We start from the raw sequence: 24,260 nt of genomic DNA, 5'->3' as shown, positions 1-24,260 counted from the left end.
CTTTACATCCAAGTATCTCTTCTTAATGTTTAAAACTGATTGTTGCCTCATCTTTATTCTTAGTCTATTTATTTTCAGAATACTTCTAGAAAAAACATCAGACTATCCAACTTACTCCACTGGTAACAGGACACAATAGAGTCATAAGGGAGACAAATCCTTCAGTAATAACAACAGGAGATGCGATTAGCAATACCCTACAGTCACACAGGGTACACTATTAGGCTCCAAACAATTTGAGGTCTTAAACATACAAACTTGGATCAATCAAACTTACCTTTGAATTGAAGGTGAAATACTTTGGTGTACACATCTCCTCAATGGTAGATTTATCATGCGGTAGACTGTGCATTGTTCCATTCACTTCTGGTAAAGGGCAAGGGATATGAAACTTTTTGTAGATAACCTATAAGGAAATGAACACAGTACTTAGATCAGGATCAGACAATATAAAATACAATTGTGAATGACAGATATGTAGACTGAAAAATTCTATTTAATTTATCAACATTCAGAACTTACCACAATGAGGAAAAAGAACATGCAGCTCAGGGAAAATCCACTAGTGTAACCAAGGTACCCTAAAAAGAATTAAGACATTCAATCAGTCATGATGAGAAGGCTGAACAAAGAGTGAAAACTTGTATTTTAATATTATAAATACATTTAACACCTGATAGCACACCACAATTAAATGATTAGATGGTGCATAAAAGTCTCAAATTAAGAGTTAGTGTTGGATTTTATCAAGTGTAAAACAAAACATCACCTCCGACACACTCAGAGCCAGGGCCTAAAAGTGAAAACTCTATAATACAAAATTGGGCATTTGCTCCCCACCTTGCGAAAATATTATCACTTTGGCTAACTCTGAATGTAGATCCTGCCAGGGGCCACTCCAATATGAAGATGCCAGTATAAGGATGCTGCATATTTTCTGAACCCTCTCAGTACAAACGGGTATCAACCTGTTCAGAAGTACGAAGACAAGTGGATAGCACCGATATTCACTGGATATCCCTGACCTGCACTGGATTCGACTTTTATCTAAAAGTGACTAAGGACTTGATTTTAAGTTCGGCGGATGGGTGACTCTGTCACAAACGGGATAGGTATCCGATCTCCTGTATTACAAGTGCATTATATTCAAATGCACTTGTAATATGGCTGCTGGGATATCCGTCATGTTTGTGATGGAGTAACCCATCCGCTGAACTTTAAATCAGCCCTAAGTCTGGCGGTTTTCAGTGGCTCAGTCTCTTCCTTGAGGTGACCAAGATCCTCGCTCACCTGGCTTAACAAAGGACCATGCCTCTTTAAGACTCATCTCACTTGTTTGTCAGACATTTTCCCACTCTTAGTGACTCTAATTGCTGCTCAGAATAAAGTGTATGCTATGGTTGGACCACTGCATTCCGAATGTATTGCCATACGAATACTTTAATGTCGTGTAGCACATTATTGATGTAGTTTCAAAGATTAATGTCTAGCAGTGATTATTTATATTTAGATGCATTTTATCTGCACATGGCAGTGTTTCTCTCAACTGTTTGGAACTGTGTTGTTTAGTTTCCGAATTCCCCACTCTCATCGCTTCCTACAGGGTTTAAACCTTAAGACAGACCAAGCTACCAAAATGGTTAGCTAGGTATTGCTAGTGGAGAACTGGCTCATCTCTGTGAATAATGCAAAAAACACAGTTGATGGACAGAATGCAGAACAATGCCATACATTCACCCCAGTACAGAGATCTGGGCCTAAATCCATTGTGTTGTTGCACTCCACACCACCCCAGTTCAGACATGGCCATATGCAAATCAGTCTGACCCTGTGCCTCATGGGAACAGTCCAGCCCGAACTGCCAAGCCATGCCTTCCCTGGACCGGAAACAAGTTTCCGAGAACCGGTTTCTGGCATTCCAGCCGTCTTCAGCCCGGCTTGCTTGAATCCAGTGGTGTGGAGTGCATGGGACTCACGTCTGAGCATACCCATCCCACTCGGAGTGACAAATGCAAAAAACACAGTTGATGGACAGAATGCAGAACAATGTCATACATTCACCCCAGTACAGAGATCTGGGCCTAAATCCATCGTTTTTTTGCACTCCACACCACCCCAGTTCAGACATGGCCATATGCAAATCATTCTGACACTGTGCCTCATGGGAACAGTCCAGCCCGAACTGCCAAGCCATGCCTTCCCTGGATGGGAAACAAGCTTCCGAGGACCGGTTTCTGGCATTCCAGACGTCTTCAGCCCGGCTTGCTTGAATCCAGTGGTGTGGAGTGCATGGGACTCACGTCTGAGCATACCCATCCCACTCGGGTGACAAATGTGAATAAGACACACTCAGGAGTGGCAGAGGTTTGTTATACTGAAGAAATTATACTGAAGAAATACTGCTTTCCCCCTTTCCTCCTACCAAGACAGTAATTTGATTCCCTTGGTGAGACAGAATTGGAATCTCGGAAGAGACGAGTTAATATTTTACCATTCCCGTAACAGAACTAGTTTTTAGGCCAAATTCATAGCTATAAAATTACAAAAAGATACGATTGTTCTTTACTTTGAAAATATGTACATTTATATGAAAACACAAACGCAATCTCCTTAACTTCTCAGCAATAAAAGCAGCCCTCTATGATGCAACATCAAGTACCTCCACCAGCCTCTGTCCTTACGTGCTAAGCTTGCCGGCACTGTCCTCTGCAATCCCCCTTATCAGTACAACCTGGTTAATAAAACTGATGTTTGTAAAATTTTGCTATCTTTCGAAGGACTTTGTGCTGACGATACCGCTATCTCAAGCTTGAAGATGAACCTGCAAACCTGCGAATATGCAGTACTAACTCCCAAAGGTCCACCAATGGATGCAGAATAATTGTCTCTATTTGAATGACGATGAGACTTAAATCCTCTTCACAGGGCCTGTTTACCCGCCCTACATCTCTTTGATTTGGCTTGAACCATTGGGTTCCATAAAAAAAGGTTAATAATCCGGGTTCGCAGTTTAACCATGAGCTTCCTTCAATTATGAAAGAAGAATTATCTAACCCCCAGCTACCCTTGGGTAGCCATTTGCCATTTACAAAAATATCAACATAAGATAATCATTGTTACTAAATCATAATTTCATCATCTGTGAATTCTGAGGTAGGGTGAGGGGCGTTCTACCATTCTTCCTCCTTGCCCAGAATATTTCCCTAGATTTAGCTCTGGTCTTTATGCCTGGATGACTGAAATGGACACCATGGAGTTTTGCCAAATCAACCACTCTCAGACCCAGAACTATGCCCAGATCCTCCTGTTCAGACTGAAGCAACAAGATGGATTCTCTGGAGGGAATCCCCCTAGCAAAAAGGCTGTTATGCATATCAGTAAAGGGTTAACAAATAACAAGCATTAGGAAACATAAACATAGAAGTCAAATCTAGAATTGGAGTTGCGGTTGGCTGGAATTGCACTGATCTTCAACTGACTTCAGGTTAATCGGTGTGGTCTCTGATGGTGTGATAGCTCTTTTTACACCTTTCAGGGCCAATCTTAACTATACAGGGTGGCAGAATAAAGACTCTTCCAAATTCTGTTCAATTCTTTTTGATAAGTTGAAGCTCTTGTTTTCGGAGTTGTGTGGTACAGCAAGTTCTCAGAAGAGATTCATTGTGCTAGCTCTAAGGGTCGTTAGTCTGTTCTTCGGTGTGCCTCTCTTGAGCTCCTTCTCTGCCCCAGAGTTCCCAAGCCCACAAAGTAGGCACCCATACCACTCAGCCTATTTCACAACCTATATTGAGAATTCTTATGGCCTTGGGTATGTCCATCAGCATAGGGAGTGCACTCCTTCAAACCACTGACTTATCAAACGTGCCTAAAATAGACTTGATGTCTATGCCCTCTAGATGCATGGGACCACTAGACCCTTACGTCGGGGGTCTGACCACATTTTAAAGGAATCAATTTTATTCTCAGGGGTAACCATGGAAATATCTGCACAGTAATGAAAGGCTCCCTGCTTCTGTATTGAGGGTTTGTTTTTGTCATTCAATGTATCTACGAATTTCACTTTGCCATCATGTTCTACGCTGTCGTCCCTGGCGTCATTGTTTGGCATTTATGCTTTCACTGCTGAGACCTTTGTCATATACAGGAAGGGACTTCTTAAGGTCTTGTAATATCTCCAGCAGGACTGTATCTACCAGAGTGAGTAAAGCAATTTGGGAATCTTCTTCCTATTTCCCGCTGGTAAAGAGGAAGACCTGTGTATGAAGCCCTCTTTCTCGCCCCTCACTGTATTGTACTTGTTCTCTTTGGGTGGCATCATGAATTGTCCTTTGAAATGAATCCCTCACTGGCGGTTCACCTTCAGTCCCCAGGAAAGACAGTAGGAAGGACCAAATGTGCGACAAATCCCTGGTGCCTTGCCACGGCTATGAGCGCTTGGAACCTTACCCAGGAGTGAATGTGGTATGGAAATCAAGAAAGACCATCCTTATGGAAGCTTGTTTTGAAAATATGAAGACAGTACATGTATAGGAGTTACACTACCACTGAATAGCCTAATCTAGTGCTTTAAAAAATGGAAAGTGATGGATGCCTGCTATTTAACTACTGCTTTAAAACAGGTTCTTGTAGTAATGCATCCCAGGACAAAGTTCGCCCACCGAACTGTGCACTAGAGTATGGTAAATGAAATCAAATGCACCGCAAGTGTAGAGGAGGGCAACCATTCCCAAATTAGCCATGAACATGAGCTGATTTATTTAAAAAGGGTTGTTTTGAAATATCAATTAGGGTTTGGGAATATGGCTCCGTACGAATGGTTACTCGACAGTACAAAGAGCCATTGTGTGGTGAGGGCCCTGAGATACATATGCCATTCCGTGTGCAGATATACATTGTGTGATAAGAGGGGGTGCTACTTCTTTCATGGACTGTGCCAAAATGCAACATGTGATGAGGAATGAGTGAAACAGGATCCTCTCACAGGTGAGTTAATTAATTTTAAAAAGTGTCATTGTTTTTTTAACTTTATTTCTGAGCTAACTCTTACCTAGGTTCTTCAGGAGACACAAGGGTAAAATAATAGCAACGGTGACGACAACCACGAGAATTCGGCCATCCACGTACCAGGCTCTGTAAAGAAATAAACTGTTGAAATCGAATCGCAGTGTAATTAGCATAATTTATAGGGTTTTAATGCACATGGTCACCTCGCTAATAATGCACGTTTCTTGAACCTGATGAACAATACAGGCAATTAAAATGAATAAATACTTGCCAGACTATGAGCACCTAGGGGCTTATTTTCAAGGGGGTTTATCTCCGCTTTTTGGCTTTAAAAGCCAAGAAAGCGGAGATAAAATTATCTCCCTATTACCTAGCTGTCGCTAACACCAGTTAGCGACAGCTAGTAGGAGATAGAGACCATCTTGGGCCCCACTTTGCATGTCAGTGATATTTATCACTAATGACATGCAAAGTGGGTGTGCCAAGATGTTAGCGATTGGAAACAGTCGCTAACATCGCTATCTCCTATTACCAACTTTTGGAGATATTCGCGCTAAGGGCAAATATCTCCAAAAGCTAACACCTGCCCTGAGCAGTTCTTAGCCATGTTATCCATTGGAAGGTTGATAACATGGCTAAGAGCATTAGCTCGGTAATGCATGAATATCGCGAACTTTTCAGCGATATTCATGCATTGCGGCCGATTTTTATCGCATTTGCGATAAACCTTGGTAATACCAAGGTTTATCTGCGATAAAAATCGCCGCAGCTCTGCGGTAAAGTTTTGTCTCTAACCAAGCAATAGCGATAATTATCGCTATTGCTTGGTAATATGCCCCCTAATTTATGCAAAAATGACTAGTTATGTGCTCACTGCTACGGACCACCTAACCATTAATACAGCGTAAGATGTTTGATTTAGCTTAACTTTAATTTGTTCACTCTTTCTTTATAGAACCAAAATTTAAGGGGGAAATTCTCAGAGATTTTGCAAGGTAACTATGGCGAACATTGTGTTCACTGGAGTCTTTGGAGGGCTGCGGGGGTAAATGAGACCTGCACCCCAGCTCAATTTGTCTTGGGCACTGTCTCCACAGATGTTGCCTGCTGCTCCGTGACAGGGGGCGACAGGGGGAGAAAAAAACTAGGATCATCCAAAAATATATATTGCTACTAGCCACATAAGCAATACGCCAAACTATCTTTCTATACACTATTTGAGGCAAAACATGACCCTACATTTTTTATAAAAAAATATTCAATATTAATTCGCATGTATGTGGTATTTAAACTTATATATAGATGTATACACACACAAATACACGCACACACTCTCTTGCCCCTTGTAGTTGGTCTCACCCGTTTTAGCTGTGGCCTATAGTATGTACCCCTAAAAACAAGCATAGGCAAAGCCAATAGTTCTCGTCTATGAGATCTATTGACTTTGGCAATGTTTAGTAGCCATGCTGTACAGCACACTATAGACAATAAATACGATTTTGTGTTGTAATCCTCTTTTAACACCTTCAGGCCGGACCTGTATCAAAACTGCTGAATTTTATTACACCACTCCTGCAAGAGTTAAAAGGTTGCAACAAAAAAAGGCTCCCAACATTCAGACAAGCATATAACATGCTTGTTAGGTTTTGCCTGCACAGATCTTGCGCTGTGCTTAATTGGTTTGCCCTCCACTCTTTACCTAATCTACCCGTGGCTGCACAATGTATTGGCTTTCTCAATAAGCAAGTCATAACACTTTTATGGAGTTTCAGTACCTTATATTCCACAACTGCTCATCAAGCTAAAACTTACAAGAAAAAAGTGATTATTAATCGCATAGGTGACACCTATTGCATTTACCAATGTTTGTTTATTGTTTTATATCCTGCTGCGGTCGAACTCGGTTCCCAGCTTGGTGGCCAACCGCTCTACCCATTAGGCCACAGTGTGACACGGACATTGCACACGCTAAAAACTGGCACATTTGTATCCTTATCTGAGAATACATATGGGAACACGGAGTCGTGGGTTATCTGTCTGCAAAGTGCATTGGCACCTCGTCGCGCGTTATACGACCCGGTGCCCTCTGTAATTGGCTCCTCAGCAGGGTCGGATTGGGATCACAATTTGGCCCGGGCACTGACGAAAAAGTGGCCCACATTAAGGGGGCGTGGCCTACATTTAAGGGGCGTGGTCTACATTTAAGGGGCGTGGCCTATATTTAAGGGGCGTGATCCACATTCGAGGGGCATGCCCTTTCATGAAACACCATTTGGTTACTCTTTGAGGTCTAATTTGTAGACAAATATTTAGTAAATTAAGCCTTTTAAAGCTTACAGAGCAAGTAACATTGGTAAAGACTAGGAGCACTGCAGTTCTAATAACTGAATACTTACTTGCAGTCTTAACGCCCTGCACAATGTCGTTGGATACTCTTTCCTAACCAGCTATGTCCTAGACTCTAATCATCACATAAACCAGAAATCTAGTACAAAGTCAAGGAGAAAGGGTAAGACTGGAATCTCTGGTAATAGAACATGTAATAACAAAAGTAAGAATTCACAAACGAGGAAAAGGCAGTCTGGGGTGTAAAGAATGCTGAAAAAATGTATCTGTACAATCTAGTCATACATTTATTTCACAGTCAGCAGGTGATGTCTATATACAAAAAACACAGTTTTATTCATATCTGTTGCTGCCTTAAAGTCTGGGCCATGGGGAGTGAAATAAAACAATTGCCTAGGATCACATGATCTGATTAAGATACGAAACCAGGAGCTGGGGAGGGAAAGGAAGGCCATAAACATCAGCCAACAAGATCCCCCATTGAGGAGGGAGTCACTGGAAATTATGAATACTATGAAATGTTATCTTAGGGCAAGCTTAGACTCTCCCAGAATAACAAAAAGAACATAGAAGTAGAATGGTGCACTCAGCAAGAGGTGCCGAATGACTTAGGGGTCAGAGCGCAGCCTCCACAGCATAAGACAACCAGACAGTGAAGCACTAAGGGGAATGAAATGGAAATTTTGTATCGGAAAAGCTGTGTTAAAAATATGGACATGTTTTTATAAAGTGTCCTCTTTAATTATCATGGTCCCTTTGCAGAATCATAAAGCATGAACAAATGGTTATTTTTTATAATTTTCTTACCATTTGACAGTTTTATGTAGTGTAAATTCAGCCCAAGACAAAGGCTATTTGAGTTCTATTCATGAGTACCAATTACAGTACACATGATCTGATTTTTTATTTAAGGGCCTGGGCGAGGAAGTGATCTGCCCAGAATCACAGGCTGTTGAGCAGACCCTGGGATTCAAACTTGAATCCCCATCTCTGCAACTCTGGCGTTAGGCCACCTATGCCTATGCAAAGATAAGGAATGAAAGTGGGAGGATACTGTTCTTGTACAGGACACAGGCCCAAGGTGACAATGGCCTACATGCTGAGCAACTAAAAAACAGCAAGGCCCCTTTCTGTCACGAAATTATTCAAGAACTTCAGTGCAGGAGCACCTGAAAAGAAGGGAAGCCCCTGCTATTACTAACCTACTTAGCTCAAGAGCACATGAACAGCAGTATGGCCCCTGCAATTAGTAAATTAATCAGCCCTCCCCAGCCCTCCAGGCCCCAGGGCAATGTCTTGGCAGGGGAGCACAATGGTAGACAGGGGAAGGCTGAGGTGAAGATGGTGGGAGTTCAAAACATCACCTAGCCCCCACAGCCAGACCCATTCTTCCTCGCCCACTGTGCCCTGAATCTGAGGGGCTGTGGGCGAGGTGTTAAGATTAACACCGTTTCTCGGCTGCGTGGGCCTCAGGGGGGCCGAGGTGGAAATGGCTCAAGGCCTGAGCAACACCTGGCCCCCAGGGAGGCCGATTTTCGCAGACAATCACCGCTCCCCAGCCCACCCTTGGCGTGATTGCTTTTCAGGGGCAGGGGGTGAAGTGAGGCCACAGCTAATAATCACTGCATGGCACACAGTGAAGCGCTTTCATTTCTGTCTCTGTTTCCGTGCGCTCTGTGGGCCGTTTTTTTTTCTCCCCTTCCCAAGTTCACAGAGAGCAGATAGCAGAGAGCACTCTCTGTGAACTGAAAAAGGGGAGAAAAAAACCGGCCCACAGAGGGCACTGAGACAACGGCCCTTCGGCCGTTTCCCGAATGCCCGCCTTGCCAATCCGACCCTGCTCCTCAGTGTGTTCGAAATAGTTTTTTGTATGAAACAGTTCATCTGGAAATGTTTCACAGCCTAATAACATAATATTCACATTCAAACAATGTCATTTTCTCCACAAGCGAGACAGTGCTCAGTTGTCGGCTTTTCATCCGCAGCACAGATGCCGTGAACCAGAACTGAGACCGAGCATCAGCCGCCCTCAGCAGCCGGTGACTCATCATGGAATGACATGACCTAGTTGCACTCTTTGGAACGGTTAGCGGGCCCCCCTTTCCACTCTCAAAGCGAGAACATAAAGCCCTGCAGGAAAATCATCCGCGGTGAGTAAACAAGAGCAGCTCAACACCCAGGACTTTATTACAGGTGGCCCAGCAGAGGGGCAGGGATTTCCCTCCCCTCGAAGTTACTGTTCCAAGGGATACCAGCAACACTGGGGGTAGAGGGCAGTCTGCCCCTTTACGTGTTAAACTTTGAGGTTCACTAAGAAAGCAGGAATTACCAGGGGAATCAGTTATTCCTGGTCCTGTTCTCCCGACAATTCCTCATTTCACCTGGACCCTTCATCCAGAGCTTTCAGCGCCTTGGAACGGCAAAATATCCGAGTGAATTCTGACGAGCGGTTAAAGTCGCATGATAAGGTGACTGGTAAGATGAACTGGAAATACCGGGCCCAACATTTCCATTACCCGCTCCTGTCACCACCCCATTTATGGCGTTACATATGAGACCTGTAATAAGGGGGAATTTGCAGAACCGTGTATTACTGGACTCTTTGATACCTGTTTTCTAAAATTCCAGCCATTTTCAATTTCACTTTCTCTGAGCGAAAAAAAGGAGGCATTAAAGAATCTAGAGCAGCGGTGTCCTTCATAGGTGTAGGAGCACCGGTTCCATTCTAGATTTTCAGTATAACCGCTGATTATGTAAATCAGTTCCACTGTTTCATTCTATGTAATCTGGCGCGAATTCTGTCTTGTCCTGCACCAGTGCCCTCAAGGTAAATAAAAGGCTTCACATGTGTGAAATCGACATTAATTGCACTAAGCAGTGCAAGCTATGCCTGCCCATCAGTTGTAGTGGTTTAGATTATTGTAATACTCAAATAGCAGGGATGCTGTGCAACATGGCTAAAATCCATTGGCAAAGCCAATGGGTCCCAGAAACAACGAGAGCTAGTGGCTTGGCCTGTGCTTGTTGAGCTTGATTTTAGTCAAGACCTTTTGATTTTACTCACACATATGTATAATATTGTATAATATGCTTACTTTCGGGGGGCTTTCAGACAACCCTCTTCATCCATTGATCTGCTGTTGTGTAATTCACATTTTCTGCCACCCACTACATCATGGGTCAGCCCATGTCAGCTACTTGGTACCATTTCACTGTGAGTGATGGCATTCTGCACTTTCATAAATAATAAAAATAATAGGCACTTTTATAAAGCGCATGGTTACACTCGGCCAGTGTGTCCCCGCGCTGCGGTGCAACTGCACAGATTTCCACACCCTGAACCTCGCCCACCCTAGCTATCCCGGGGGAAGAGATGCGTTTTCAAATTTTTCCTGAATATGCCCTCCCGGATCTCCATCCGGAGACTCAAGGGGAGTCTGTTCCAGTGCTGGGCAGCCAGCAGGCGGAAGGAGCATCCACCCATCCTTGCACTCTTAATAGTGGGAAGCACACCAAACCCGCCCCACCTGATCTCAGTTGGCGTGTTGGGGCATAAGGGGTGAGTAACTCAGACAGATAGGAAGGAGCCGTCCCCTGAATAATACAATGGAATACGCACAGTGCCTTAAACAGGACTCTCTCTCTTATCGGTAACCAGTGGAGTGCAGCACGCGCTGCCTTTGAGGAGTCCCTCCTCGGGCGCATGAGAACCAGACGCGCTGCTGTGTTCTGCTCCCCCTGGAGTCTGAGCACGCACTTCGTCGTTGCACCCAGGTATAGAAGATTGCCATAATCCAGGCACGATGTCACCAGGGCATGGACCATGGTCTTCCTGGCTGCGGTAGGCAGCATATCCAGGGTTTTGCGAAGGGTCCTCAGGGCTCCAAAACAGGCGCCTGCCACCTGCCTGGTTTGGTACTCAAAGGAGAGCCTTGTGTCCAGCCACACCCCCAGGTTCTTCACCTTAGCGCAGGGGACAGGGGTGGTCCCCAAACTCTGGGGCCACCAAGCCGATGACCACACAGACGGGGCTCTCCCCACCACAAGCTCCTCGGTCTCATTGCCATTCAACTTCAGGCAGTTGTTAGCCATCCATGAGGCCAGCTCCTGAAGGCATGCCACGAAATTGGAAGCTGCTGTGTCCTGTGCCTGTGTTAGGGAGACCACCAGCTGAGTGTCATTGGCATAGGACACAACCCTGATCCCAAACCCACCAGTAATCTCCGCTAGAGGAGCCATGTAGAGATTGAACAGGGTCGGGCTCAGGGTCGATCCCTGCGGCACCCCCTGTCTTAATTTGATGACTTTCGAATAATGGGAGCCCTGCCTCACCTGAAAGCTGCGCTCCGACAGAAAAGATTTCATCCAACTCAGGGCACTGCCAGACACACCTCCTTTCCTCAGACACTGCACCAGAGTGTGATGAGCAACAGTGTCAAAGGCGGCACTTAAATCCAACAGGAGTAAGGCCGCTGTCTGACCCGCATCCACATGTTGCCTGATGGTTTCAGTGACAACAAGCAAGGCAGATTCCGCCGAGTAACAGGCCCGGAATCCAGACTGAGTGGGATACAGGAAATTGAATTTCCCAATATGCGTCGTCAACTGCATATTTACCACTTTCTCCGCAACCTTGGCGAAGTACGGTAAAAGGGAGATGGGATGAAGATTATCCAGTTGATCTGGGCCAATATGAGGTTTCTTGCGTAGCGGGAGGACCACAGCTTCCTTCCAGCATCCTGGCACTGTGCAAGTCCTGAATGAGGCCTCCACCAGGTGTCTGATATATGGCTCCAGGATATCCAGGCTCCCTCTCAGCACTTTAGGGGAGGCCGGGTCTCTAGGGGAACCCGACTTAATACTAATACAAATTTTAGTTAACTGTCTGGGGGGGCATAGTGAAGATCTTCAACCCTTCACCCTCCCAGGCGTACTCTATCTCCTCCACCACCTCATATCCTACTCGGGCAGAGTCGGTAAAGGTGGAATACATTTTCTCCACCTTGTCTGAGAAAAAATCTGCCATGCGGTTGCATAGCTCTTCTGAGCCCACAGCCGGAGCAGCAGACATAGCTAAGGAAGATATCCCCTTGATAAGGAGCACAACCACACACAAAATAATTCACTTAAATTCTATGGAGCCCAATGTGTGCTTTTTGAGACCAAAAAAGATATTTACTTTTAGGCAATGTTTATTTTTAGATTGATGAGAGACCTGCATTGTCCCCAACAATAAAGTGTTGCAAAAACCACTACAAAATAAAATAAGCATTGACAAGGCCAAAAGACTGGTGGCAAACAATAAAGGTTGGTATGTTATTGTACACACAGAGCAAATGATTATAATAAGTACACACACCAATCCAATAAAAACAACTATTGGCAAAGTCAATAGAATGCACATTTCATGTGAAGGCATACACCTATTGGCTTTGCTAATACTTGGTTGCTTAGCTACTCTATGCCCAAAGCATTCCAAGTTGGTCATCTGCATGGCTTTAGATGCACGGGTGGCCATCGTGGATTTGTGTTAAAGTAAGCAAAACATAATTGCAAAATGTCTCCTGTACAAGATCACACTGGCAGCATTCTTGAAACTGTTTTTTTATGGTTTGACAAAACTTCTCAAAGATGGCAGTCCATGAATACACATGCATGGTTGATGGTCGAGGTGTGGGTGTGGAAAGAGAACAGAAAGAGACACAGGAGGCACAGATGGAGAGAAAGCGGGAAAAGCGGCGTGTTTACACCAAGTGCTAAAAAGGGAATAAAAAACAAAAATAGTCCCCTCACATTAACAGTGGAAGGATCCAACTCATCCAGTCAGAAACAATGTTAAGGAGAAATGCTTTAGGGGTGGGACAACATAAGAACAGAGGGACGCCATTGAATAAGGGGCAGGGAACTGAGGAAGACAAGAAAGTCATCCAATCATGAGCAACGGGCTGACCCCATGTTCACTCTGTATATTTCATTGTAGCCAATAAGTGTTACACAACCGGCAGCTTAAGAGGGGAGGGTCTATGAAGGGCATGCATCCAACGGGGATGTTCAAGTGCTGCCCTCATATGTTGGGCAAAACATTTTGAGGCTTCTGAACTCCGGTGACAATACTCTAAAAGAACAAAAATGATACTTACGAAAAGTCTACATCTTTTCCCATGAGGAATTTAATGGCTGTAGGTAGCTCAGTCTTTACGATGAAAAGGTAGCTCAGCATCGCTGCAGAGAATTGAAATACATGAAGTAATGCAAGTCGATCCACAGAAACACAGTGTACAGATATACAAGCGTTGATGTATTTGTCCTCTACAAAGAGTCAGAAAATGTATACTCCTGATGTTGTTTTCAAACAAATATTGTGATTTGGTTTAGACCACAAAGTATTGGGGCACACGTCTACATAAACAATCGAAAAGATAGTAATCATGTTTTAACACAACTTGAAAATGTAAGCCTTGTATCAAAACACACTAAATACCACATCATTCACAGCATTGAAGTCATATCAGGATGAAATTGGTGAGACATTTCTTCAAAGAGCAGTACAACCTTACAGAACAGAAACCCATGTACACCCTGCTTCACTGTAAATAATATTGAATCGCTTCATCGGACTCTTGCCTACTGTTCAGCATCCAGGTGCTCCCCAGCGCAGTTCACACAAACATACGTTCATACATATGTACATCTCTCTGTTTTGGTAGTGCTTTACTTAAAGGTGACCGATTTTTGAGGCTGCAATTTATTTAAACTATTTCAGTTATTCAAAACATTTGCATTAAATGTTTGGAATAACACAAAGCAATGAAGTAGTATGCAATGATTAGATGCACTGCTGCTCAGTCTGCTGAAATAAATAGCAGCCTCTAAAATTGGTGGCTAGGTTATTTCTTTTTTACATTTATATTTCTTTTCAGGCAGGCCTACACATAACGCCATCCGGGTCGCATCTCTTCAGTCATAGCGCCATGAAACCTCTGGGTGTACGTGCGCTCTAGAAATAATTGCTAACATAACATAACATAACACAAACTTTATCACGTCCTACCTGGCCCCTGAGAAGGACGTAACCCCTTTTTTGAGAATATTTATTAAAGGTGAGGCATCTGGATCCCTGTTGCCAAAAGTCAGCCAGAGAGGCTCACTGGGCTTTAACTTGAGCTTCTGTTGTATTCTTTAGCACATAATTTCATATCAACAATGCAAGTTAGGTCACAGGTAATCTTGAAACGTACTTAAGAGATTATATAATACACAGGAGTCCGCAATCCTTGTATTAAAGCCAGTCTCTAATTTTCTTATTAAAGGTGACCTGTGATGCACCTAGTAATAAGGAATTGGAGCTCTTCTCTAATAACTTTTTACAGTTGAGTTCTGACGTCACAACGCCTGCGGCCAGTTCCAGCAGTGAAGAGGAGGAGGAAAGCAGATCTGGACCATAATTAAAGCTGCTGTTTCAAAACAACTAAAACTAAGCATGGCTTTTCGTTCTTCTGCTCGGTTTTTCTTGCTGAACAGTGATAAGCAGAAAAGAGATAGTTATGGCAATATGTGTAGGTAATTATAGGAAAAATATCTGTCTTCATGTTTCTACACACATTTGAGCTACTTGAGCTAAATGTATTATTCCTGTTTTTGGACATCCTATCTCTTTCACATGAAAACACTCCAAAGATGTAAGTGTTTTCTGGAACAGGTGGTGGTTGTATGGCCATGTATTATAAAGAACTCAGTGCCCCTTGCTGTACATTATAAGAATATTGCAAGTCACCTTAGAGTACCATGATCTTACAAAGAAATTCGGCCTTCTGCCTTGTTCCTCTATAGGGTCACAAAACACCTTGGGGTACTTTACCCTTATGGAATCACCCAGCTTTCTTGCAATGTATTGTAATCCCTGCCTATCCCAACCCTATCCTCGCTCAACCCCAAACCCCTTCTCCACGTCTGCCGTGCCACTGTAATAGTACTTCTATTTGTATCTCACTCTAAGTTGATTTAAATATCCACGTAACTCAACCGGCTCTTCCGCACTACAAAGCGCTGGACGGCAAAGAACAATACAAAATAGACTTGCAGCCCTACGAAACACCACTTTGCTTAACTGTCCAAACCAAATAGTGAAGCCTCTTTTGCTTTGTATTCGGCCAATGGAGTTACTGCTTCCATTCTATATGCTATCTTAAAATGTTTTTGAATTTTTAGTGTCATCTTCTCAAACCAATTTTAACTCACGGTCAGATCTACTTTGAAATGCCCCCGCATAATCATCAGCATTGAAACTCAGGGCTAGGCCCATGAATACGGCTTCTTCCCTTGGCAAGTATGCAGACAATAATCTAAATTCTTAATAGTTTCAAAGATGTCAAGTACACTGTTTTTAGCTCTGGCTAGATAGTACAGCTGTTGCCAGACCTAATGTTTGAACCAGTGGCTATATAGCGTCCTTGACCTTTCGGGGGTAGGGCACACCCATGGGACTGTAATACTGTAAAGATAAGTATATAATTGACAGTGTTTGTTTTTCTCTGGCAGCAGCAGCATACACATGAGAAGAGGGCAGTCTTGAGGAAGGTATTGCTATCTTCTAATTCCCAGCACCCTCCTCTTTTATCATTAACTTTAGACTTCAGATTGCAGTTGTTTCTTTCAAAGCAGTACGGGATACCCATACCTGACTTGATGTGATTAACAAAAAGGAGTGTTCAGAGAACTGCTGAGAAAGGGGTTTAGGCTCCATCCACGTGGGTTGTATTGGACCTTTTGCTTGTGACAAAGCTAATGCTCAATGCAGCAGGGCTGAGGTGGTCCTATAGGCCAGATCTGTTTATTACGAAATGTTACAATAAAGGAAGTAGACCTGACGTGTTTATTGTAACATCCATATATTCCAGCCAATAGCCATTTAAGGGTGAATTGATATTACTCTACATTAAAGCCCATAGATAGGTATTTTATTACATGGAATCTAAAATATTACCATGGTATGCATGGGGTTAGGTGCTGGTTACCCCCTGTGACAAACCATGGACATAGAAGTTTTGGTCTGTGAGAATCCTTATCAAGCCTTCGTATGGAGAGACAGTAGTTTGATTTGCCAACTGTAATCTTGTATACATTCGCAATTTTATGACTGTATGCCTGATGGTTTCCCCGTGGAAAAACTTACACTCAGTACTTTAGGCCTGAGTTAGTTATGGTGAAAAGTCAATGAAAACAACTCTAGACTTGATTGGCGTGCAAGGAAATATTATACCAAATGCCTTAGGTCTATTCTGTTTATTATGAAAAGTTGTGATAGAGGTTGTAGGTATTTGCTAAATAGGTCTCTAATAGTGGATTGTTATCTTATTATGTTACAGGCTGTACACTGGTAATTGATTATATGTAATCTCATACATTACTGCAGTAGGCAGGAGTTTGGTGTTGACCACCCACTCTGACACACCCTGAGAAGAAAATTTCACTGTGAGGATTCCTGCTAGGCCCTTTTAAGAGGGGGTGTGTACTGTTTTGGTAAATGTAATTTTGTACATATTTTTAATTGAATAACTGTATGCCTGGTGGTTGCTGGCTTATGTGCACATCAGTAGGTCTGTGTTGGATATAGAGTCAAGCCATAGGTAAAGGCTGCAGGCCTAATCGGTTAACTGGGAAAGGTTATGTTGAATTTCTTAGGTAGTATCTGTTTATAATGAAAAGTTGTGACAGAACACGTAGACCTTGTTTTTACTTATTGTGAAAAGCATGTGTTAAAGGCAAATAGGCTTTGAGGGTGAATTGTTATTACACTGTGCCAAAGCCTATAGGCAAGCATCTTGTTACATTGAATCTCACAGGTTATCTTAGCAGACAAGAGTTTTGGTGTCCCTCCCATGTGGATAGGCGATGTTTACTAGTTATCATAATCAGGCTTCATTTGTAGAGATTTTTTTTTATATTCACATTTTATTGATTTTAAAACAAACAAATCAGCAAAATCATGGAAAGCAGATATTCATATACATCATCAAAAGCCATGTGACCCCCAAATCCACACCTCACGGGGTATATGACCGCAGGAAGGATTAGCGCCTCATCCACTTTCTTCGACAGCGCCCAGCCATTTACCCCACACCCTCCGATATTTCTTGGGGCATCCCCGTGCCACTTATAGAGCTTTCTCTTGTGTTGCGCACCATTCCACTCCCATGCACCACTTTCCTAGAGCTGGTGGATCGGGACAAATCCAAGCCGCTGCAATGTCGCGCTTGGCAACTATCATCGCTGTGTTAAAGAAGGTCTTATCGTTCCGGGACCCATCTAGCCCATCCGTTATCCCTAATAGTGAGTTGCGTGGATTGTGAGGAACCACCCACCCTAAGACCTCTGTAAGCTCCTTTTCAATGGCTCCCCAAAAATTTGCCAGCCTGGGACAGGACCAGACCACATGAAAAAAATCTGCTGGGGCCGGGCCGCACCTAGCACAGGACACATCGGAGCTCGATGAAGGCGCACTGGAGTAAGGTAAGCGACATGCAAGTAATATAGCTGGATTAGTCAAAGTTTGGCGGAGACGGTAATTGTCTTGGGCGCCTTTGACGCATCGCACCAGTCCACCTCATCCAGTGGCCCCACCAAATCCACCCATTGGTCCTTCAATTTGTCCAGCAAGGTGGGAGTGTTGTTGATTAAAGTGTGGTATATACAGGAGATGCCCCCCCTGCCCAAGTCCCCCAATAAAGTTGAGGCCTCCATGGGGCAGTATTCTGGGAGCCAAGTGTCGTCTATGATGTGTATGTGAAGGGCGTGTCTTAACTGTAAATATTTATAAAATTGGGAGGGGTGTAGGGAATAACGGGTACGCATGTCCTGGAAGGAAAGCATATGACTCTTAACCCAGACGTCCCCAAGCTGCGATATGCCTATAAGATCCCAGGTTCTGAACCCCTGTAGGCCACTCTCTTCCCGGAGCGAAGCCCCTTGCCAAAGGAGAGTGCATTGGGTCAGCTTGCCAGTCCAGCCGGTATGGCGCAGCGAAGACCGCCAAGCCAGGAAAACCGAACATGTCACATCTGGCAGTTGGGCCGGGATGGGTCCCCCATACAACGTGACCTGGCTTTAGAAAATCCCAGTTCACACAACTCCAGCCGGTAGGCTGGGTCAGACCATCCCCCGTTGAACCAATTATGGACCACCAGCAAACGTGTGGTTATGAAGTAGAGGTACAGATGCATCAGGCCCATGCCCCCGTCAAAGTAAGGGATCAGACATGTGGAGAGAGCCATATGTGACCTCCCACTGTCCCATACCAATTTGGTAAGTAAGCCATCCAGCTCCTTAAACCAGGACCTAGGGAAGCAGCACCAGGTGTTCTGGAGGGTACACAGACAAAATATCGAGTTTTACATTTCGATATACAATTATATCGAAGTTTAAATATCGATGGGACATAATATAGAAGGTAAGTAATATCGACAGTCTTAATATCGATATTAGTATGATATTAGTAATATCGAAGTTTTAAATATCGATGTCAATAATATCGAAATAAATAATTTCGATGTTACTAATATCAATTTTTAAATACATTTTGTGTATATTATATTGTATTTATTATGTTTTATTATTTATTTTTAATGTAATTTAATTAAATATTGTCTTTTAGTACTGTAGCGGGTTGTGGGTTTATAGGGGAATAGGGTGGGAAGTAATTTAATTATGTTAAATTAATTATTAATTAGTAGGAATTATTAATTAATTAATTGAGAATTAATTTTTAATTAATTTTAATTAATTGATTAATTGATAAATATGTTCTGTAGCGGGTTATGGGTTTATAGGGGAATAGGGTGGGAAGTAATTTAATAATAATTAATTAATTAATATATGTTTGTAAATATTTTTAATTAATAATTAATTGGTAATTAATTAATATTAATTAGTTAATTAATTAATATAATTGTGTACATATTTTTAATTATTAATTAGTTGGTAATTAATTAATATTAATTAGTTAATTACATTAATTAGAGTAATTTTTATATATATAAAAAATTTTGTTATTCTTAATTAATTAATATGGAAAAAATAATATTAATTATTAAATTAAATTAATTACAGCTAATGTGCTAATATATTTACTTTATTGTTGTTGTTAATTAATAATTAATTGGTAATTAAATAATATTAATTAATTTTGGGTAAAGGAGTATTTTTAGGGTTCAGGGTCAGTTTTGGGTTTTTGGGTAAAGGGGTATTTTTAGGGTTCAGGGTCAGTTTTGGGTTTTTGGGTAAAGGGGTATTTTTAGGGTTCAGGGTCAGTTTTCAGTTCTTGGGTAAAGGGGTATTTTTAGGGTTCAGGGTCAGTTTTCAGTTTTTGGGTAAAGGGGTATTTTTAGGGTTCAGGGTCAGTTTTCAGTTTTTGGGTAAAGGGGTATTTTTAGGGTTTAGGGTCAGTTTTCAGTTCTTGGGTAAAGGGGTATTTTTTGGGTTCAGGGTCAGTTTTCAGTTTTTGGGTAAAGGGGTATTTTTTGGGTTCAGGGTCAGTTTTCAGTTTTTGGGTAAAGGGGTATTTTTAGGGTTCAGGGTCAGTTTTGGGTTTTTTGGGTAAAGGGGTATTTTTAGGGTTCAGGGTCAGTTTTGGGTTTTTGGGGTACAGGGATATTTTTAGGGTTCAGGGTCAGTTTTGGGTTTTTGGGGTACAGGCGTACAGGGTAAAAATAAAATAAATTTAAATTAAATCAATTAAATGAAATAAAAAAAAATAAAATTACATTAAATTATTAAGTGTTTAATTTATTTTAAATGTATATGTATTAGTTTTAATTTTTTAATTATGTTTTAATATTTTTATTTAATATTTGTAAAATTATATGTATTTTAAAATTATTTTTACATTATTATTAATACATTTTAAAAAACGATATTTTTAATTTCGATATTTTTGTACTACGATATTAATTTTTCGATATTTTTGTACTTACCTTTATGAAGATATGACTCCGATATTTTTGATTTCGATATTTTTGTGCCGATATTTTTGTATGTAGATATTCTGTCTGTCGATATTATGTCAGACATTCGTTCTGGAGGACATAGAGGAACCTGGGTAGGATCAACATTTTAAACAAAGCAACCCAGCCCAGAAGGTTCAGGGATAGTGTCTTCCATTTTTGAAGGTCTTCTTTGGCCTTTTTGACCAATGGGGTGATGTTGAGGGAAAAGCCCAGCTCCGGGAGCAGGGTAATCCATATTCCCAAATATTTAAAGGAGTTGTAAGAAAGTAAAGACCAGGACTTTTTCCAGCAAGATTATTGAGAGATGGAAAAAGAGGAAAGATATTACAATCAACCAACAGGTATGGGATAAAATAAATAAATTTAGCAAAACCATTTTTCGAGGAGCAAATTTTAAACATATGCAATTTTACAATAAATAGTTAATATATAGAACCCAGTCCTTTTTACATAATATTTTCCCCCAAGTAGCCGATAAATGCTTCCGGTGCGAAGAAAAAGGCACTTGGAAACACATTGTCTGGGAGTGTTCAAAAATCCAGGTATTTTGGAAGGAAATAGAAAAATACCTCTCAATCGTGCTTAAAACTAATATAGTATTTGACAACCTAATTCCCATCTTAGGTTGCTCCCCTAGCCACACCCCACATGATGAGTCCCTTTTTATAGTTTCTTTAATAGCTAAATCCCTTATACTACTGTCCTGGAAAACAGACCTTGTACCATCCTTTCAGGAATGGAAGGCAAAATTATTTTGAATCCAGGGTAGGGAAAGAAAATATGCTTTAAAATCAGGGGCTCTCAAAAAATATGACAAATATTGGAGTGTGTTTGATTCTTAACTTCCCTGTTATCACTCAACCCGACCCATACTACCCTGAAAATATTTATTTGTCTATTAAGACTGTCTTAACTCCGCAAGTTGCACTTTACAACTTAGCTACAAAATATTAACTGAGAAGACGCTTATTGTATTTAAATGGTACGTACTGTTTTAATTCTAACAAAATCTTTTGCGTATCACTGTCAGCCTGATTGATTGTTTTTTCACGAATTTTGTACTTTATAACTTAAGCGTTAAAATGATAATTTGTCTAGATGCTAGACAAGGTATTACAGAAATTCCAGGTGGTTCAGAACATGGCAGTCTGCCTTCTCTGTAATTTGCCTGCCAGGTCATCGGCCTCTATCCATCTACGTAAGCTGCATTAGTTGCGCATTGAGAGCAGAGTAAAATTTAAAGCTCTCTGCATAATGCACCATATTAAAATGGGTAAGGCCCCTAAATACCTTTCCTCTTTAGTCCAGCATTACGTTCCCTTCCGTACGCTGAGATCCTCCACACAAGACAAGTTTCTGATCCCCCGGGTTAACAGAGTCAAAATGGGCGGCCGCTCGTTTGCTCTACTGGCACCTTCCTTACGGAATTCTATGCCCCAATCCTTACGATCTGAAATTTGTTACTGGACATTCCGTAAAGGAATCAAGACATGGCTTTTTAATACTTAATATGTGTACGGATCCCCTCTGAAACTTAACTCACTTTCTGTTTTCTTTAGCGCCGGGAAACCTCCGGGTAGCTGCGCTCTCAAAAAATGCAATTATAATAATAATAATAATAATAATATTCTTTTGCCTCGTACTGTATTAATTGGATTTCAAATGTGTCTTGTTTCCTATATTGTTTTATTTGAACTCTCAATAAAAAAAGATATATAAAAAAAAAAGATATTTAAAGGAGTTGTGCATGATCGGAATATTAGACTGCAAATCGTAACAGTCCCTTGACAGGTGAAGTGGGACAAGTACTGATTTCCCGGGGTTCAGCCAAAGACCTGACACCCACCCAAACGCCTGCAACAACTGGAGACAGTGTGGCCCGAGGACGCGGGCTCGACCAGAAAGAGCAAGAAGTCGTCCCCTTAGAGCACGATCTTGTCTCTTGTGTTTTTCGGTGTTTGGCCACTCCCATCCCTTAACGCGGATGTCAGCCCGCACCATGGCCCCCAGGGGTTCCATTGCCAGGGCAAACAGCAAGGGCGAAAGGGAACAGCCCTGCTGTGTGCCCCTAGCAATGGGGAAGGCCTCGGACAAAACGCTGTTCACCAACACCCGTGCATGCGGCTGCGCATAGAGTACCTGGACCAGTGCCCGGAACTGGGACCAGAATCCCATCTCAATCAACACGTCTTGGAGATTTGCCCAGTCCACCGAGTCCAAAGCTTTTCCGAAATCTATAAGGAGGAGAGCCAAATAAGGAGTGAGTAAGTGTTGGTGGGCCAGAGCCAGTTGTACCCTCTGGAGGCAGTGATGAGTCGAGGGTGCGGGCATTAGGCCACACTGATCCGGGTGGACAAGCATGGGCAGGTACGGCTTCAGCCGTTGGGCCAGGATGGTGGCATAAAGTTTGATCTCTGTATTGAGGAGGGATATGGGACGGTAGTCCACACAGTGACGGGAGGGAGGCTGGGATTTCAGAAGGACCACAATAGTGGCAATATCTGTCTCTGGCGGAAAGGAGCCCTTATCAAGGGTTTCCCTGAAAAAGGCCGGCCAGGTGGGGCACCAGTGTGTCACGGTAAGCTGCATAATATTCTTGGGGAAGACCGTCCGGTCTCGGAGTCTTACCCGGAGCCGTGAGAGAAATAGCTTTCTCAATTTCTTTGCTGGAGATGGGGCGGTGTAGGTCCTTCTGGGCGGCCGTCCGCAACCGGGGGAGACTGAAGCGGCTCCTTCCGAGGGGAACACGGAGCAATAAGTCGGGGGTCTGTGCAGCATACAAATGCCGATAGTAACTGGCAAATGTACGTGCTATCGCTAAAGGGGCATTGTGTACCGAACCCTGGTCATCCACCACTTCCGGAATTATGCGATTTGCCCTGGGAAAAGTGGCCAACCTGTGCAGAATCGTGCCATTCTTGTCTCCCCAGCCATAGATTCTTGCCACTGAGGACCTCCAGGGGAACTTGGCCATGTCTACAGAATGCTGCCTAATCTCGGACTGGATAAGGGCTAGTTGTCGGCTCTGGGCGGCATCGTCATGCAGGGAAAGGGATTGTTCGAAGTGAAGCGCCTGCGCTTCCTTCGCAGTGATTTCCCGGTGCTGCTCCTGCCTCTGCTTCTGCTTCTTGAGTTGCCCCTTTGCGAAGCCCCGAATGGTTGCCTTCCCAGCCTCCCATAGGGTACCCGGGGAGGGTACGGAGCCCTTGTTGGTGAGAAAGTATTGCTCGAGCTCCTTCCCTACCATCATCTTAAATTCCTTATCTTGGAGGAACCATGCATTCATCCTCCACGTTTGGTGGGCTGAGGGAGGGGGAGTCCCTGTACTGAAGAGCACTGGGTATTGGTCTGATATTCCCCTGGGTAGGATAAAAGTGTCTACAACTGTCGAGCAGTCAGTAGCAGTTAGAAAGGCTGCGGAGGTATGAGTACAATGGGTGGCACGTAGCTGCCAGGTGCGCCACACATCGCAGAGGCCCAATGACTCGGACCAAGCCCTTAACTGTTTTGCTTGTGCAATGTGGACAGCAGAGGGAAGGCCTGTTGTGTCTAATGCCGGAGAGGTGACACTGCCCAGGGGTAGAGTGGTTAGAAGGGCTGAAGTCTGTGCCAGTGTAGAGGTAAGCATGGAGGGAGACGAATATATGGACATAAGGTGGAGAGGGGATCCAGCCAAGGAACCACACACCTCCACATATGTGCCCTGAGGGTCATGGATCACCCGGGACAGAAGGAAGGGCAGGTTACATCTCATGAGAATGGCCACCCCTCGGGAGCCCCTGGAGAAGCCGGAGTGCCACACTCTGTCATACCCGTAACGGGCAAGAAAAGGGCAGCAGTTACCCAGGAGATGTGTCTCCTGGAGGATAAGGATGTCAATGTGGAGGCGTTGCGCATAGCGCAGGACAG

The 24,260-nt window shown here is 43.1% G+C and overlaps 1 protein-coding gene across 1 annotated transcript in view; it reads right to left on the bottom strand.

Annotated features, from left to right (window-relative positions):
* The window catches only part of SLC38A1 (solute carrier family 38 member 1), a 421,899-nt gene that overhangs the window by 71,941 nt on the left and 325,698 nt on the right, over positions 1-24,260 (bottom strand). The window contains exons 7-10 of the mRNA XM_086919085.1: positions 13,491-13,572; positions 5,048-5,130; positions 523-581; positions 278-406 (exon numbers count right to left, since the gene is read on the bottom strand). Of these exons, the coding sequence (XP_086775211.1) occupies positions 278-406; positions 523-581; positions 5,048-5,130; positions 13,491-13,572 (353 nt within the window). The remainder of the gene's footprint in view (positions 1-277; positions 407-522; positions 582-5,047; positions 5,131-13,490; positions 13,573-24,260) is intronic.

This window comes from Lissotriton vulgaris, chromosome 1_1 (assembly GCF_964263255.1).
Source record: "Lissotriton vulgaris chromosome 1_1, aLisVul1.2, whole genome shotgun sequence".
Taxonomy (NCBI): domain Eukaryota; kingdom Metazoa; phylum Chordata; class Amphibia; order Caudata; family Salamandridae; genus Lissotriton; species Lissotriton vulgaris.
Note: the sequence above shows the minus strand (reverse complement) of the source record. Positions and strands in the feature narration are given on the sequence as shown.